The sequence below is a fragment of the Glycine max genome, chromosome 18 (genome assembly GCF_000004515.6).
Source record: "Glycine max cultivar Williams 82 chromosome 18, Glycine_max_v4.0, whole genome shotgun sequence".
In the NCBI taxonomy this organism is placed as follows: Eukaryota; Viridiplantae; Streptophyta; class Magnoliopsida; order Fabales; family Fabaceae; genus Glycine; species Glycine max.
Window position 1 is genome coordinate 9,722,493 of NC_038254.2, and position 16,169 is coordinate 9,738,661.

A 16,169-nucleotide genomic window follows, 5' to 3' on the forward strand; every position below is an offset into this window, starting at 1 on the left:
AGTCTCTCTCAAAATTTTCTTTAAGCCCCACTCATGTGTCTATTTTCTCTAATAGTATAAAGAAAACTAATTATTTTAGTAGGACCATATTTAAAGTGTTCTTTCTATTCTCACCCTTTTCTCCTCCTTTACTTTTTTTTTCCATTGTCAAGACAATTAAGTGAATATATCAATTTTACTGGGTTTTTCTTAGTAATGCCTCTCTTTTCATTTTTCTATTATTTCTAAGGTATATCCAGGAATGAGATTTTAGAAAGGAAAGAAAAAAGAGAAAGGAGATATTTTTTTCAATTAAGAGAATTATATAATATTTATAAAAATAAATAAAATATTAAAACATTTAGTTTATACTAATCTTTATCTCTTTTATTTTAAAAATTATGAAATATTTGTTAAGAATAAAAAAAAATTGTTTTCATTTTTTCTTCACAACTAACTCCTTACCATTAATTAATTTAATATCATATTTATACCTCCGCCAATCCCATTCTAACCAAAAAGTAGTAAAACGGATCAGTATCACAAGGCAAATTCAGTATCTATAGTATATGTTTAGGGCCAATATATATATATATATATATATATATATATATATATATATATATATATATATATATATATATATATATATATATATATATATCAAAGACTAAATTACAACCTAAAATAAATATAAGCGACTATGTGAATAATTTAGCCCATGGTATATATATGATTTCAAAAAGTTGTTGCAATAATTTAATGATTTCAGAATTAGAGAAAAGAAAATCTGTTACTAAATTTAATCACTCATTCATGAAAATTTAAGAAATGACAAATTCTCACCAATATGTTATTCTGCTTCCTGACAAACCCAATCCGTTCTAGCATCAAAATATTTCCCCGTAATCTTGTCTAATCGTAGTTGCTTAGGTCGCCAGTCCCATAAAGTTTGCCATCTCATCGCTTGCCTAATTGTAAGTTTTCGATTCTATTTTTTATTCCAAACATGTTGAGAGACAATAAAATGTTGAAAAAATATATATTTTTAGTTTTTATATTTTCATAACAATTTGTTTTTAATTTTCATAGTTTTATATCATTCAATTTAGTCTTTGTATTTTTTTTAAAAAAAATTGTTTTTAGTTTCTTTTCACAAATAGTGTTTACATCATTTCCTACATTGTTCATTTACCGTACAAATTCATGGAAGCAACATTCAAGAAACAAATAAAACCAGAAAAAGACATAAAAACAAATTTACAACAACAGTTGAAGAATGACATAGAAACAAAGACAAAAAAGAACCCAAAGTTACCATTCTATGTGTTTAAGAAAGACATTAATAAATTCTTTTAAAAAAAATAAATTTTCACATCATTTTAATCAATAAAAAATACTTTGGTTGTCACGTTAGACAAAAGTTAATGTCGTTTGTAAGAATTCTATAAGGAGGAACTAATTAAAAATAAGTTTTTTGTTAAGCACAGTGACAAAATTGGATGATATGAAACTTCAATGACCAAAAACAAGATTTCATTAAAATATAGGGACTAAAAACATATTTTTTCCTTAAATATTTATCTTGCATCAACAAAAAACAACATATGTTGGTCTAGAAATTATATACATGAATTATTAAAACAATAAAAAAAAAATATGTGTCCATAAATGTAACACTACATCTTCATAATTGTTTTACAAGTGATTTAATTAAATTACAAGAGGTGAAATTTAATTTAAGCATTTGAAATTAATTAATTAATTAACCATGAGATAATGTTTTGTGGTGTTTGTATTTATGTTATGATTACGTATGCTTAAATCATGTTAAGAGTGTAAGTAGTGATTTTTAGAGTGTTTAGGCCAAGATGAATGGACCTTGAGTGATGAGGATAGAGTGAATAAGTTTAGGAAGTAGTGGGATGCAAATAGAAAGAAGAGGAAGAGTTATATACTCAACATAAATTATTTCAAAATTGAATCATGATAACTGTTAATTATGAGTATATTTTGGGATTAAATTATAGAGGAATTTATAATTTTTCTCTTCTAATTTTTCTTTTTTGAGCAAATAATTGTTAAATTAACATCATTTAAGTTTTTGTGCAGAGAATATTAAAAGTGATGGATTTATGAAGTTTAGTGAGTAAAATAAAACCCAGAAATGCAAGAATAATTAAGGAAATCAAGCTACTTGAGAAAAGAATGACTAATTAAGGAAAGAAGACTAATTGAGGAAAGTAGGGCTGATTAAGGAAAGTAGAATAATTAAGGGAAAAAATAATTAAGGAAATGAGGCTAATTAAGGAATGAGTGATTAATTAAGAAAATCAGACTAATTCAGAAGCTCTAATCTGCACCTATAAAAGAAGAAGAAAGAAGAATGAGAAGATACACAAAAATTCCAACAAAATACAATTCCTTATAGAAGGCAAATGCTAAAAGAAAGAGAAGCAAGCAATGAGAGTTATTCCTTCCCACCATTCTCTTTTTTTTATCTTTTCCCCCTTTATTAAATATTTTCCTCCTGCAATTGTAAAGTCTTCATGACAATGAGAGGCTAAATCCCCTTTGTGGGAAACTCGGCAGCCAACTACTTTTGATGTAATTTCTCTTCCTATCTATTTATAATATTACATTTGTATTATCCTTTCTTGTGTTTAATATTATTGTTTGTAGCTTGATCACCCATTTACATGGTAAGTTTTAGGAGTAGCGTTGGAAAACGTTATTTTCTAATAGAACTGAAAAAAGGGTATATAAATAAAGTTATCACTAGGGATAGGTGATATTTGTTTAGCCTGTTATACATCCCTCTTCTTAATGTAATTTACTATTTTAGCTCTGCAAAGAGATTTAAGAGAGAAAATAGATAAACTAGACTCTTTCGTGCAGGGACCAAAGTTAGAGTAAACTAATAGATGCATGTGTAAATTGGAATAATTATAAATAGAGAAAAATCATTAACATTACATCAAAGAGTAACTCTGGTAAGCTAAGTTCCTAACATTCTCATCTTCTTAATTCATCTTTTTATCACCATCTTTATCTTTTATTTTTCTTATCTTTTACATTAAAATTTCTTATCTATTTTATCTTTTACTTTTTTATCTTTATCATCTTTTAATTTAAATCTTTATCTTATCTTTTATCTTTCTTTATCTTCTATTTTAAATTCATTATCTATTACTTGTAAATTAAATATTCATCTATCTAAGTGCAAACAAAGTCCTTGTGTATACAATACTCGCACTTCTATTTTAACTTTACTACTTGGGACACATTGGTGCATTTGTCCATCCATCAACAAGTTTTTGGCGTTGTTGTCGGGGACTTTGTTCTTTGTACTTGGTATTTTGGATATTCTATTTTTAATTTTTATTTTTTACTTATAAAAATAATAATAATAATATAAATTCAATTTTCAAATTTTCTTTTTCACTCTTAATTTTATTATTTATTTTTCTATGATAACATGCACGATAGTGTTTTTCTTTCTTGTATGCGAGGAAACAATCTTGTTCCATTGGATCTAGAGATTGAAGCAACGTGTAGAAAAAACAGCGCTACAAGAAGAAAGAAAGAAAAACAAGGGAATCAAGAACCATCATCCTCTATATCATCTTCTTCTTTTTCACATCCCAACTTTGAAGAACACATCATGGCAGAAGACTAGCCACAGAGAATCACCTTGGAGGACTACTCTAGTACCTCTACACCTCAGTATTTCAGAAGCATAGCTCGGCTCGAAGTTCAAGCAGCCAACATCTCTTATCCACATTCTCTCATCTAGTTGATTCAAGGCAATCTCTTTCATGGACTACCCAATGAAGATCCATATGCACACCTTGCTACATACATAGAGATTTGCAACATAGTGAAAATAACTAGAGTTCCTGAAGATGCCATCTGCCTCAAGCTATTCTCCTTCTCCTTGGCTAGTAAAGCAAAAAGATGGTTGCATTCGTTCAAAGGAAATAGCTTGCGGACATGGGAGAAGGTGGTGGAGAAATTTTTAAAGAAATATTTCCAGAGTCCAAGACTGTTGAGGGAAAGGTGGAGATCTCTTCATTCCACCAATTCCCCGATGAATCACTGAGTGAAGCTCTTGACCGCTTCCATGGTTTACTCTGGAAAACTCCCACCCACGGGTTCAGCGAGCCGATTCAACTCAATATCTTCATTGATGGCTTGTGACCCCATTCAAAGCAGTTACTTGATGCCTTTGCTGGTGGAAAGATCAAACTAAAGACACTTGATGAAGCTATGAAATTGATTGAAAATATGGTAGCCAGTGACTATGTCATCCTTCGTGATCGAGCCTACACACCTACAAAGAAGATTCTTCTCGAGCTCACATCACAAGACGCACTAGTAGCCCAGAACAAGCTCCTAGCCAAGCAACTAGAGACCCTCATAGAGACGCTAAGCAAGCTTCCTCAACAATTGTAGGCAGCGCATCCTGCCCATTCTTCAGTCATGCACATTGGGGGATGCAACATCTATGGTGGGGCCCATGAGTCAGGCAAGTGCATGGTCCAAGATAATGTATCCAAAGAAGTCAACTATATGACCAATCCACACCATCAAGGATTCCATCAAGGAGGACCTCCAGGATACAATCAGGGGGGAAATTTCTCTTAAGGCCAAGGTTGGAGATCCCATCCCGGGAATAACTTCAACAAAAATCAAGGAGTTTCATCTAATCGGTCTCCCAATCAAGGGCCTAATTTATATGAGAAAATCACCAAGCTAGAAGTCACTTTGAATTAATTTATGCAGGTTTCTCTATCAAATCACAAGAGCACTGAGTTTGTCATCAGGAATCTAGAGGTACAAGTGGGCCAATTAGCTAAGCAATAGGCTGAAACGTCCATGAACAGTTTTTGGGCCAACACGGAGAAGAATACCAAGGAGGAGTGCAAGGTAATTTTCACTGGGAGTCAGAGGAGGGAAAATGCAAAGAAAGAAAAGAGAGCTAAAGGAGTATTGGAGGATGTGAGTAATGAGGAAGGAGAGTATAATAAGAGAGAAGAGAGCAAGGAAAATGGTGAAAATGTCTTACCCACTAAGACTAAAAGTCAATTAGCAAGGGAGGCTAGAAAAGAGATACCCTCAGTCCCAATGAAGGACATCCCATATCCCTTGGTGCCATTAAAGAAAGATAAGAAGCGATATTTTGCTTGATTTCTTGACATCTTTAATAAGCTAGAGATCACCATTCCCTTTAGAGAGGCCTTACAGCAGATGTCTTTGTATACCAAATTTTTGAAGGACCTCCTCACAAAGAAAGAGAAATATATCAATAATGAGAGCATCATGGTGGAAGGAAATTGTAGTGTTGTAATCCAGAAGAACTCACCACGGAAATTCAAAGACCCAAGAAGTGTAACCATCCCATACTATATTGGGGATGTGTTAGTGGGTAAAGCTATCCTTGATTTAGGGGCAAGCATCAATCTAATGCCCTTATCTATGTGTTAGAGAATTGGGAATTTGATGATTGCTCCCACCAAAATGACGCTTCAGCTAGCAAACCGTTCGATCAGTAGACCATATGGTGTAGTTGAAGATGTCTTTATCAAGGTTCGCCAACTCACTTTTCTGGTGGAATTTATGATAATGGATATAGAGTAGGATTCTGATATTCCTCTAATATTAGGTCGTCCATTCATGCTTATTGCAAAATGTGTTGTGGACATGGGGAATGGCAACTTGGAGATGAGTGTAGAGGACCAGAAAACCACTTTCAACTTGTTTGAGGCAATAAAGCATCCTAGTGATAACAAGACCTACTTTAAGGTGGAGGCAATTAAGTAAGAAGCTGACCTTGCTGGGCGGCACCTAAATTATGTGTTTCTAGAAGATGAATTCAAGTCAGTTGTGAATCCAGCAAGCCCTTCCATTGTCCTTCTGAGGCCAAGGCGAGTCAAGGCCCGAACTACTCCAGACGCTCCACTAGCTCCACCTCCAGTAATCCCTCCTCCAATCACCTCTTCTACAGTCGACAAGCCTTTTCCCTCCTCTTCCCAGCAGAAGCATCTAGTCTAGATGATGTAGAGCCTTCATCATGGCCATCGCCTCGTCATCCAAAACCTTCACCAGCTATCCGTTCACCTTTCTATGGAACCTCCACTGATGACGCCAGAGGCTTTTCTACCACAGGTTGTCTAGCCAAGAGTCCAACCCTCTTCTGTAGAGGGGGTGACACCTCTGGCATGGGTAACCATGAAGCTGATAATGATTACATTCTGGGCATCACTGTTGCACAGGAAGCTTGGGATCCAAGGCCCACACAGGATTGAGGCCCATTTTGATCAGGATTTTCCTTTAATTCTCTTTAGTTGTCTTTATTTATTTTATTTTGGTTTCATTTTCTTTTATTCTCATTTTAAATTCTTGCATTTAGGATAATATAATTTTAGTAGTTTAAATTCAGTCATTTAATAGTTTTAATTTAGTTTGATGCATGATAGAGAGGTAGATACTTATTGATTGGTTGCAACATATTTTGAGTGAACCGATTGCATGAGTGAGACTAACTGCATACTAATGAGTATTTTTGTGAATGGTTGATTCTCGTAATAGCAAGCGTCAATGTAAGTGATGGAGTGTGAACTAACAGTACAAGAGTGAAAAGGTTAGTATTTCTGACAAAAAAGCATGGAATGATAATACTTCAATGAAAACCGGTAAGTTGTGTGAACTTTCAACTGTGAGAGAAAGACTGATTTTAATTTCCTGATTTTGCATGATTCTTGGATTGCTTGAAATGCAAGTATGATGTGGAGATGATCAAGGCCTTGTTTGTTATTTTATTCAACTACTTAGCCAAAAAGCCATCTTGTGAATGAATTCATCCCTTGCATCCTTTTTTAGCCTAATGCAAAAATTTTGTCATTGGAACCCAAGCCCAAAATGTGATATTTACTAACTACCCTTTCTTAGGTTGTAGGAGAGTACTCATGGATCCAGACAAATTTGTCCCAAATTTGGGGAAATGTTTTTGGGTGATTTTCTGTTGCAAGAAAATAAATATATAGCACAAGTTAAATTGAGTTACAAAATATGGTATTACTCTAGCCCAGTATGAAATGTTTTTACATTTGCACAAAAATGGAAAAAAAAAGTTCTGTTATTTTAAAGAATAAAAGTTGGGGTAATGAAAAAGTAGCAAAGCAATAAGGTTGGTGTTGTGAAAAATTCTAAGTTGTGGTTTGTAAATAATTTGGGGGAATGAATGTTATCCTCGATCCTAAGCTTTGATTCTTAGAAAAACCATGATTTCTTTGTTAGCTCAGTCATGTTACAAGCCTAATAAAGTCCTTAGTGATCCACATTATGCACGTATGATAGCATTGACTGAGATGATGTGCAAAGTTGGGAATTTTACTATTCAGTTGTTATAATTCAAACACTTTTACCGAAACACTTGTGGGATTGAGAGAAATAGTAGCCTTGTGAGAACTGAAGTTTGGTAATTATTTCTTGTGTTTTTTCATTCTTGCTAACCATTTCATTTGAAGTACATCTTATTTTGCTCCTTTCATGAACTTATGACAACTATGAACTTGAGAATTGGCCAATGGAGCTTTTTGGAATATATGCAGTTATCTTATGAATTGTGATTGGTAAAATCTGAACTTTTTCCTTTTGCTTGAGGACAAGCAAAGATTTAAATTTGGGGGAGTTTGATAACTGCTAATTATGAGTTTATTTTGGGGTTAAATTATAGAGAAATTTGTAATTTTTCTCTTCTAATTTTTCCTTTTTGAGCAAATAATTATTAAATTAACATCATTTAAGTTTGTGTGCAAAGAATATTAAAAGTGATGGATTTATGAAGCTTAGTGAATAAAATAAAGCCTAGAAATGCATGAATAATTAAGGAAAACAAGCTAATTGAGAAAAGAAGATTAATTAAGGAAAGAATAATAATTGAGGAAAGCATGACTAATTAAGGAAAGCAGAATAATTAAGGAAATAAGGCTAATTAAGAAAAGAATGACTAATTAAAGAAATTAGACTAATTCAGAAGCCCGCTAATCTGCACCTATAAAAGAAGAAGAGAGAAGAAGGAGAAGACACACAGAAATTCCAAAAGAATATCATTTCTTATAAAAAGCAAAGGCTAGAAGAAGGAGAAACAAGCAATGAGAGTTATTTTTTCCCTCCATTCCCTTTCTTATCTTTTCCCCCCTTTACTAAATATTCCTCTCTTGCAATTGTAAAGTCTCCAAGACAATGAAAGGCTAAACCCCCTTTGTTGGGAACTTGGCAACCAACTACTCTTGATGTAATTTCTCTTCCTATCTACTTATAATATTACATTTGCATTATCCTTTCTTGTGCTTAATATTATTGCTTGCGGCTTGATCACCCATTTGGGTAGTAAGTTTTAAGGGTAGCGTTGGGAAACATTATTTTCTAATAAAACTGAAAAAGGTATCTAAATAAATTCATCACTAGGGATAGGTGGATATTTGTTTAACCTGTTATACATATATGTTTTTAATACAATTTACTATTTTAGTTCTGCAAAGGGATATGGGAGAAAAAATAGATAAATTAGTCTCTTTCATGCGAGGGAAAAGTTAGAGTATACTAGTAGATGCAGGTATAAATTGGAATAATTATAAATAGAAAAAGATCATTAACATTATATCAAAGAGTAGCTTTGGTAGGCTAAGTTCTCAACATTCTCATCTTCTGAATTCAACTTTTTATCATCATCTTTATCTTTTATTTTTCTTATCTTTTACATTAAAATTTCTTAACTTTTTTATCTTCTACTTTTTTATCTTTACCATCTTTTAATTTAAATCTTTATCTTATCTTTTATCTTTCTTTATTTTCTATTTTAAATTCCTTATCTATTACTTGTAAATTAAATATTCATCTACCTAAGTACAAACAAAATCTCTGTGGATACGATACTCGGACTTCTATTTTAACTTTACTACTTGGGACACATTGGTGCACTTGTCAATCCATCAACAACCCACATTCCAAAACACTCTCATTTTGCTCCTTTCTTTCCTCTCCATGAAAAACCTCCATTTGAGAGCTTGAGACCTTGATTTTTTTTGCTCAAGGGACCTTTTAAAAGTGATTATTTCAAGTTGTGGGCTAGTTCAGTGGTAAGAAACTCTCCACTTTCCTCTTTCTTCCTCCATTTTTATTTTTCTCCCATGAGCACTTTTGGAAGTTTATAAAAGTGTTCGTTTTCAAGGTTTTGATGTGATTTCTATTGGTTTTTGGGTTTTGGGTGGTGTGGATGATTTAAAGTTGTTGTGTGAGTGAAAGAAAGCTTGCATCTTGAACCCAATCATTTCTTCCTTCTTTCATCTCAAAGCAAGTTCATTAAATTAGGATAGGTAAGGAAAGCTTAAACCAACTTTGCTCTTATGTTTAATGAGTTTGATTGTTGATATATGTCCTTTAGATGCATTTTTAATTCAATGTTCATGTTTAACATTGAAAGATTTTAGTTGGAGTTCATTTGGGATCCATTAAAGGAGAGTTAGCAGCAAAACGTGACTTTGCATACCAATTGTGCTTAAATGCACCCTAGGTAGAGCTTAAGCTTGTAGAACATATAGGTGGGCGAATCCCTAGATAGGTTATGGTCTTTGCAAGCCTAACCAAGGTAAGCCATTATTCACACTTATCCATTTTTTATAAAATTGCACTTTCTTCGCAAGATTAATTTGAGTCTCCCCAAATGGTCAAAGAAGTGACCATGTTAAGGAATGTACTTGGGTATGTAATTGGGTTAATAGCTCAAAAAGTGAAATCCCCTTGAGTAAAGTGTCAACATGGCATATCATGATACTTAGATATGTGCACTCACATTTATGACTAGAGAATAATGTGTTACTTGATGAGTTTGTGTAAGTACATTGATATTGAAAGTGTGAATTATATATATATATATATATATATATATATATATATATATATATATATATATATATATATATATCTTTTTTGAAATGAACTTATGTTATTTCTTCTATATGATATTTCTTTTTAAAATGAGTTTACCCTTGTATTTTCTATTGAACTATAATGATCATATTATTTGTCATGAGAACAGATTATGATGCAGCTTCTAAGGAGCATGTCACTTATGGTTGATGTGGGTTTAATGGTGGGCTTTGGAACGAGATCTGACCATTAGCCATTTATTTATTTATGTTTAGTCTTAGTGGGGACCAACTTAGAGATCTCATATGATTATGGATTTATGTTGTATTTATTCCTTTAAGGGGACCCTTGAGATTTGTTTTGGATTTTCTTATGATGTTGTAGTGCTCTAGGACACAAGTACCTTTATGTTTTATGACTTGAGAACCTTTATATGTGATGTTTAGATGACATGCTTGAAATTGTGAAAGACTTATGCGTATTTCCATTAACTAAATTAATTTCAAGAGTTTTTAAAAGGACTAAAAGTGAATCTTTTTCGCGTAATAGCTTTAGTGTTTCATGTAATGGTATTCGGGGTCGTTACATTTATCGTATCAACGATGGTCGTGTTGTTTAGGAACAAACCTATGGAAAATATGTCTATCATGTTTTGTTGTGTGTGATTATATGTTGATAAGTAAACTTATTCTTGTTGTTTGATAACCTTAACCAATGTTTGCTTCTTCTTTTTTTGTCTAGTTTGGCTTTGTGAGTAGGATGGTGAGACCTTCTATGACTTCTCCTCCACCTCCATCCGAGAGTGCTCAAATTGCTTGTGCCATTGAGATGATGACAACTACATCGCATCAATAGAGTACCACCATGGCTTAGTAGTATCAAGTAGTTTTGGCTCAACTTGAGACACCTCGAGTGGCCGTCGAGGCAAACAAAGTCGTTGTTCCATAAGAGTTTTTGGGTTTTACTTAGTTTAGGAGGAATGATACTTGTGCACTCAAACAAAAACAATGTAAAAGTAATTTATTTATGATATTATTGAGTAAGTAATTTAAATCTGTATTATAATAAAAAAAATTTAATAAATTAATTTTAATATATTTATCATAGAATTATATAACAAAACTAACATTATTATACAAATATTAATAAACAATTTCTTTCATATATGAAGTTATTAAACAAAAGAGACAAAGTAATATTTTGTATTGAATATATTAATTAATTATATTTAAATTAATTTTTAACACTATTATAAATAAAATAATTTTTTAACACATGAATTTAATAAATGATTTTTAAAAATTAACAATAGAAAAATACTAACATTATAAGGATAAAATATTTTAACATAAGAATATATATATATATATATATATATATATATATATATATATAAAACTAATATTTATTTAAACCATTGATTAATTTACTCAAAAGTACATATTCAATTTTTAAACAACGTATGTAGATATCACAAAGAATGAACAATGACCACTCCTTTAAAAAATGATAATATTGTTAATATCAATGATTTATTCTTGGTATAATTGGAGGATTCATAAAATAGCAACGAAACTTAAAGGAAATTAACAAAAATAACTCATAACATTATCTGTATTTTGTCTTGCACAATTAGTTAAGTTTTATGTTGTATTGTCAAAGTTTACACCATCAAAACGAGTTGTGATTTTTATTTGCAAAATGAAATGAAAATTACATTAAAAATATATAGTCTACAACAAAATGCTTAATAAATCACTTCATTAAATTAAAACATTTGTATAATTTGTTTTTCAATCGTAATCTCATCAATGCAAATTGAAAATTAATATTATTAATCCTAATCTTAACAAAATACACACTCAGGTCAGGTCATGCCATGCCAACAAATAACATTTTAGTATAGCACAAATATTTTATGTGCATGACGTGTGTCAAAATGTTTCTATAATTAAAAAATTCCAACTCAGCTCACGCCACCTTAAAACCAACAGATAGTACTGTGCTGTGCAGAAACTCACAAGTCACAACGCAAGCCACATGTTTCACATGCAAATGCAAGTTCATCACCCTAGTATTGTTTGATGGATTTTCTATTTTCAGCACCAACCCATGTTGCCCAAAATGCTTGTCCCTTCTGTTCAATTTTCCACATTGTCCTTTTTTAGCAGCAAATATCTGAGTTGTTATGAGCTTAGATAACAGGTAGGACTTAGGAGGAACCATTGGCTCCGAGAGTTATTAGCTAGCAACCGCAAACTTAGCAACCCCCTCTAAATTGGTCCCTTCATAAACCACCGTGATAACAAATCACCCTCATTCAGTTTATGCCTCTTGATTCTGTTGCCACCTTCCAAACAACCCTCCACCACTCTTCACCGCCTTAGTTCCGATCGCCCTACCGCCACAGCCACCGCCACCATAAATTACTTCCTGGTTACTACACATAGTAACAACTTTTTTTTATATGGTATAATTTATTTGGAACTCAGGAATTAACCTGTGCATCAAGGAGTTTGATACACACACCCCATCTTATTATATACTTTATTTCATAACGTGTATGCAGAGTATTATCTACCACGTGGGCATAAAAATTAAGCAATTGGCCTATGGAGAGAAAATTGATGAAATTAAACACATAGCAAGAAGTTGAAGTAATTTCTTTAATTGCCATCAAGTTTTGGAAGGAGTTGGAGCTTGATGGAGGGTATGGCAAACATTTGTGATGATGCAACCGATGGCGACAATGCGTTCCTAACCATGTTTGGTGGCGATGAAAGTGGTGGCAGTGGCGGTAGCGGTGGCAGAAGCGGTGGTGATCAGGGTGGTGGCAATGTGGAGGATGTGGCTCTGAAGAAGGGTCCTTGGACAACTGCAGAGGATGCTATTCTAACGGATTATGTGACAAAACATGGTGAAGGGAATTGGAATGCAGTGCAGAGGAACACGGGGTTGAATAGATGTGGCAAGAGTTGTAGGCTCAGATGGGCTAACCATTTGAGGCCCAATTTGAAAAAGGGTGCATTCTCACCTGAGGAAGAAAAGATCATTGTTGATCTTCATTCACAGTTTGGCAACAAATGGGCCAGAATGGCTGCTTTGGTATGCATTTCCAGAAAGCAATTTTTGTTATGAATATATTGTATCTGCAAATATATCTAATTAATCAAAAACTCAAGATACAATAAAAAAAAAAATGTGAATTCTTTATTGATTGACATGTTATCTTAAAGGTTTAACATGTTTGATAATGCCTGGAAACCTGGTGAACATTAATATTAGCCTTTCAGAAAGAAAAAAAATGGCGATGGCTGGTGTAGCATGTTTAATGTTAGACATGTCATATATTAAAGTCATGGCTGTTATAACATGTTTAAATATTAGACATGTCATATGAAAGTGATCCTTAATGTAACATGATTGAATATACTATTTCATTTACATGACATGTTATAATCAATTTTTGTTTCCATCTCTTTCATTTGGTTTAACATCTTTTGAGAAAAAAGATATGCATAAAATTGAAACACATCATGTTAAAATTTAGCATGAGAACTCATATTTGGGTTTAGATTTTGAACTCTGGTTTCTTTTGTTGTTTTTGTTGTGACATAGTTACCTGGGAGAACAGACAATGAAATAAAGAACTATTGGAACACAAGGATTAAACGCCGCCAAAGGCAGGGTCTCCCTCTCTATTCAGATGAGCATGATCATAACCATCGTTCCACAACACCAACCTCTCCCACCACACCTTCCCCATGCCTCACACCAACAGGATCAAACCCCAACATTGCCACAAGTTTTGAGTTCTTCAATCAAAACCAACAACAACAACAACAATACCAACACCAATACCAATACCAACAACAACAACACCCTCTATCTCCAACTGCATCTCATCATTCCCCTCTCAGTTCCCCTCTTCAACACAGACAACCCTTCACCTCTTCATCACCTCACAATTTCTTAGACCATTCACCTCTTCCACTCTCCTCCTCTTCACCCTCCCCTCTCTCCTTCTCCTTCCAAAAACCAGCACCAATGCTAAGCACCCCTCTTCGCTTCAAGCGCTACCGCACCTCTCCAAGCTACAACAACCACCTCTCTGACCCTCCTCTCACCACCCAATTCCCTCACCTTGATGGATTCAGGTTCCCAGTTTCTTCAGGCTTTTCTCAGTTTTTTCAGCCCTCTTTATTAGACTCCGATCGAGGCGTTTCTTCTTCCTCCTCTTTGGCTTTCCAACCCAAGTTGGAGCTCCCTTCAAGCCAGTATTATAAACCACCCCATGAGCAAGACATTAAGCTTGACATTGAGTTCAATGATCCTTCTTTTCAAAGTAGTAGTAGTGGCTTTCTGGGGGATCTTCTCTTCGAGGCTCAGGCAATGGCTTCAGGCCAGAACTCAAAGAAACGAGGTTACTTGAGTTTGAATGAGAGAAATGATGTGTTTGATGCATGCCAAAGCTTTGAGAACTTTCCATCTAGCTCTCTTTACTGGCCTTCTTCAACTTCTGGTTGGTTTCTTGATAGATAGTTACTAGTTAGTTACAGTTAGTTACCTTGTGTATCTTTGCTTCATTCTCTTATTGTTGTTGTTGTTTGATTTACTTGAGTTCATTTATTTGTTTTGGATAAACTGAGCCAGTTACTTAAATGTTTGTAGTACTGTTTTTTTTTACAACAAATGTTTGTAGTCCTGTTCTTCAATCAGAATTGGAATTTGTTAATCCACTTAATAAAATGTTATAAAGATGAAATTCCAATTCTGATTAGACAAGAACACTAAAGCACATAAGAAACTATATCTATGTTATGTTCTACTTTTTTTTATGATGCATTATTAATGTTACACTTTGCTTTGATTGTTTGAATGTTGTACTCAGTTCTTGTCTTAGACACACTAACCAGTTGGCTCTGATATCGAACAGAATATGATTGCATTAATTTTGGCTTGTCATTTTGTTTTAGTCTCGACAACCTTTTCTACCTATATGTGCCGTATGATGAATTGAGTATTAATTTGACCTGCCAAGTTTAGTATAGACAGAGAGTTGATTATCCTAAAATTGGAATGAAGTTGGTTTATTTAACTATTCCTTGTAGCTGTATACATGCTGAATGGATGGTACGTAGTCTTCGGCGTGTTGGAATACAAAAAACATTACTTTATTGTGGAAAACAAGGAATATACTATTTTTTAGTCTGCCCAATCGCTACATGTACCACTATTATTACTAATTTCTCCCATGGTTATTCTTGATATTATCTCTAAGACTTTTGAAAAACAATTGGTGGTACGCTGTTTTCATTTCTTCAAGTGTATGTTCTGTTCAGGTAGCATCATCTATAGTGTAAAATATGACTAGGATGTTTAAATTTATATGTTAAAACAATGTTTATTTTAATAAAATAAGTAGTTTTATGTTAATTTAATATGATTGTCTAAATTTTTTTGTTTAAAAAACAATTTTTTGTTTATTTTAAGAAATAAATCTTATCTGTTTATTAAAAAACTATTTTTTTAAGAAAAACACATATTTTAAAAATATATATATAATTTTAAACAAACTAATCCCATATAGTTGATTAAATTTACGTAAAGTTTTGAAATTTTTTATCACTGATTCCATTTGAATGATCTATACATGCAGAACCAAAACCAAAGGAAGAGGCACCGGACTTCAGTAAATTCATGAATGAGGAGGTGTCATCATTGCTTACAGTGGTTCCATCTTCCAGTATGCATGGTCATGAGTGGCACAATAACAGTGCCACAGAAGTGTCCAATGTCCAATCGTCTGGTAGTGGCAAGACAGATGACAATTTTGTACTTGATATCAAACCCATAACTTCATTGTTTCCTCTCTCCAACACCGCAAGCCATGATGAAAACCAAGGATGCTACTCTTGGGACAATTTACCTGGTCTCTTCTAAGGTTGATCAAGATTGAAATGATTTCCATAATAGTTAATTATGAATATATTTTGGGATTAAATTATATAGAAATTTATAAAAAAAAATCTATTTTTTTAGTAAATAATTGTTAAATTAATATTATTTAAGTTTTTGTGCAGCCAATATTAAAAGTGAAGAATTTACGATGCTCAATCAGTTTTAATAAAGCTCGAGCTAATTAAGGAAAGAAGAATTAATTAAAGAAACAAGCTTACTGAGGAAAGCAGACTAATTAAGGAAAGAAGACTAATTGAGGAATGCTAGACTAATTAAGAAAAGAATAATAATTAAGG

The 16,169-nt window shown here is 32.9% G+C and overlaps 1 protein-coding gene across 2 annotated transcripts; it reads left to right on the forward strand.

Moving 5' to 3' along the window:
* Nucleotides 1-12,022: 12,022 nt before the first annotated feature.
* On the forward strand, nucleotides 12,023-16,111 carry LOC102659401 (transcription factor MYB101). 2 transcript variants are annotated; one of them, XM_041011930.1, is made up of 4 exons: nucleotides 12,023-12,382; nucleotides 12,482-13,017; nucleotides 13,531-14,434; nucleotides 15,572-16,111. In XM_041011930.1, the coding sequence occupies exons 2-4, from the start codon at nucleotides 12,616-12,618 to the stop codon at nucleotides 15,853-15,855; spliced, it is 1,590 nt and encodes a 529-aa protein (XP_040867864.1). In that variant the 5' UTR covers nucleotides 12,023-12,382; nucleotides 12,482-12,615; the 3' UTR covers nucleotides 15,856-16,111. The 2 variants fall into 2 exon arrangements, with proteins under 2 accessions (XP_040867864.1, XP_040867863.1); XM_041011929.1 differs by having other exon boundaries at nucleotides 12,023-13,017.
* Nucleotides 16,112-16,169: the final 58 nt, after the last annotated feature.

Coding starts and splice junctions, on each gene's coding strand:
- LOC102659401 (XM_041011929.1), top strand. CDS start 12,616: ATGGAGGGTATGGCAAACATTTGTGATGATGCAACCGATGGCGACAAT. Junction 13,018..13,530: donor GGGCCAGAATGGCTGCTTTG/GTATGCATTTCC, acceptor GTTGTGACATAG/TTACCTGGGAGAACAGACAA. Junction 14,435..15,571: donor CTGGCCTTCTTCAACTTCTG/GTTGGTTTCTTG, acceptor CTATACATGCAG/AACCAAAACCAAAGGAAGAG.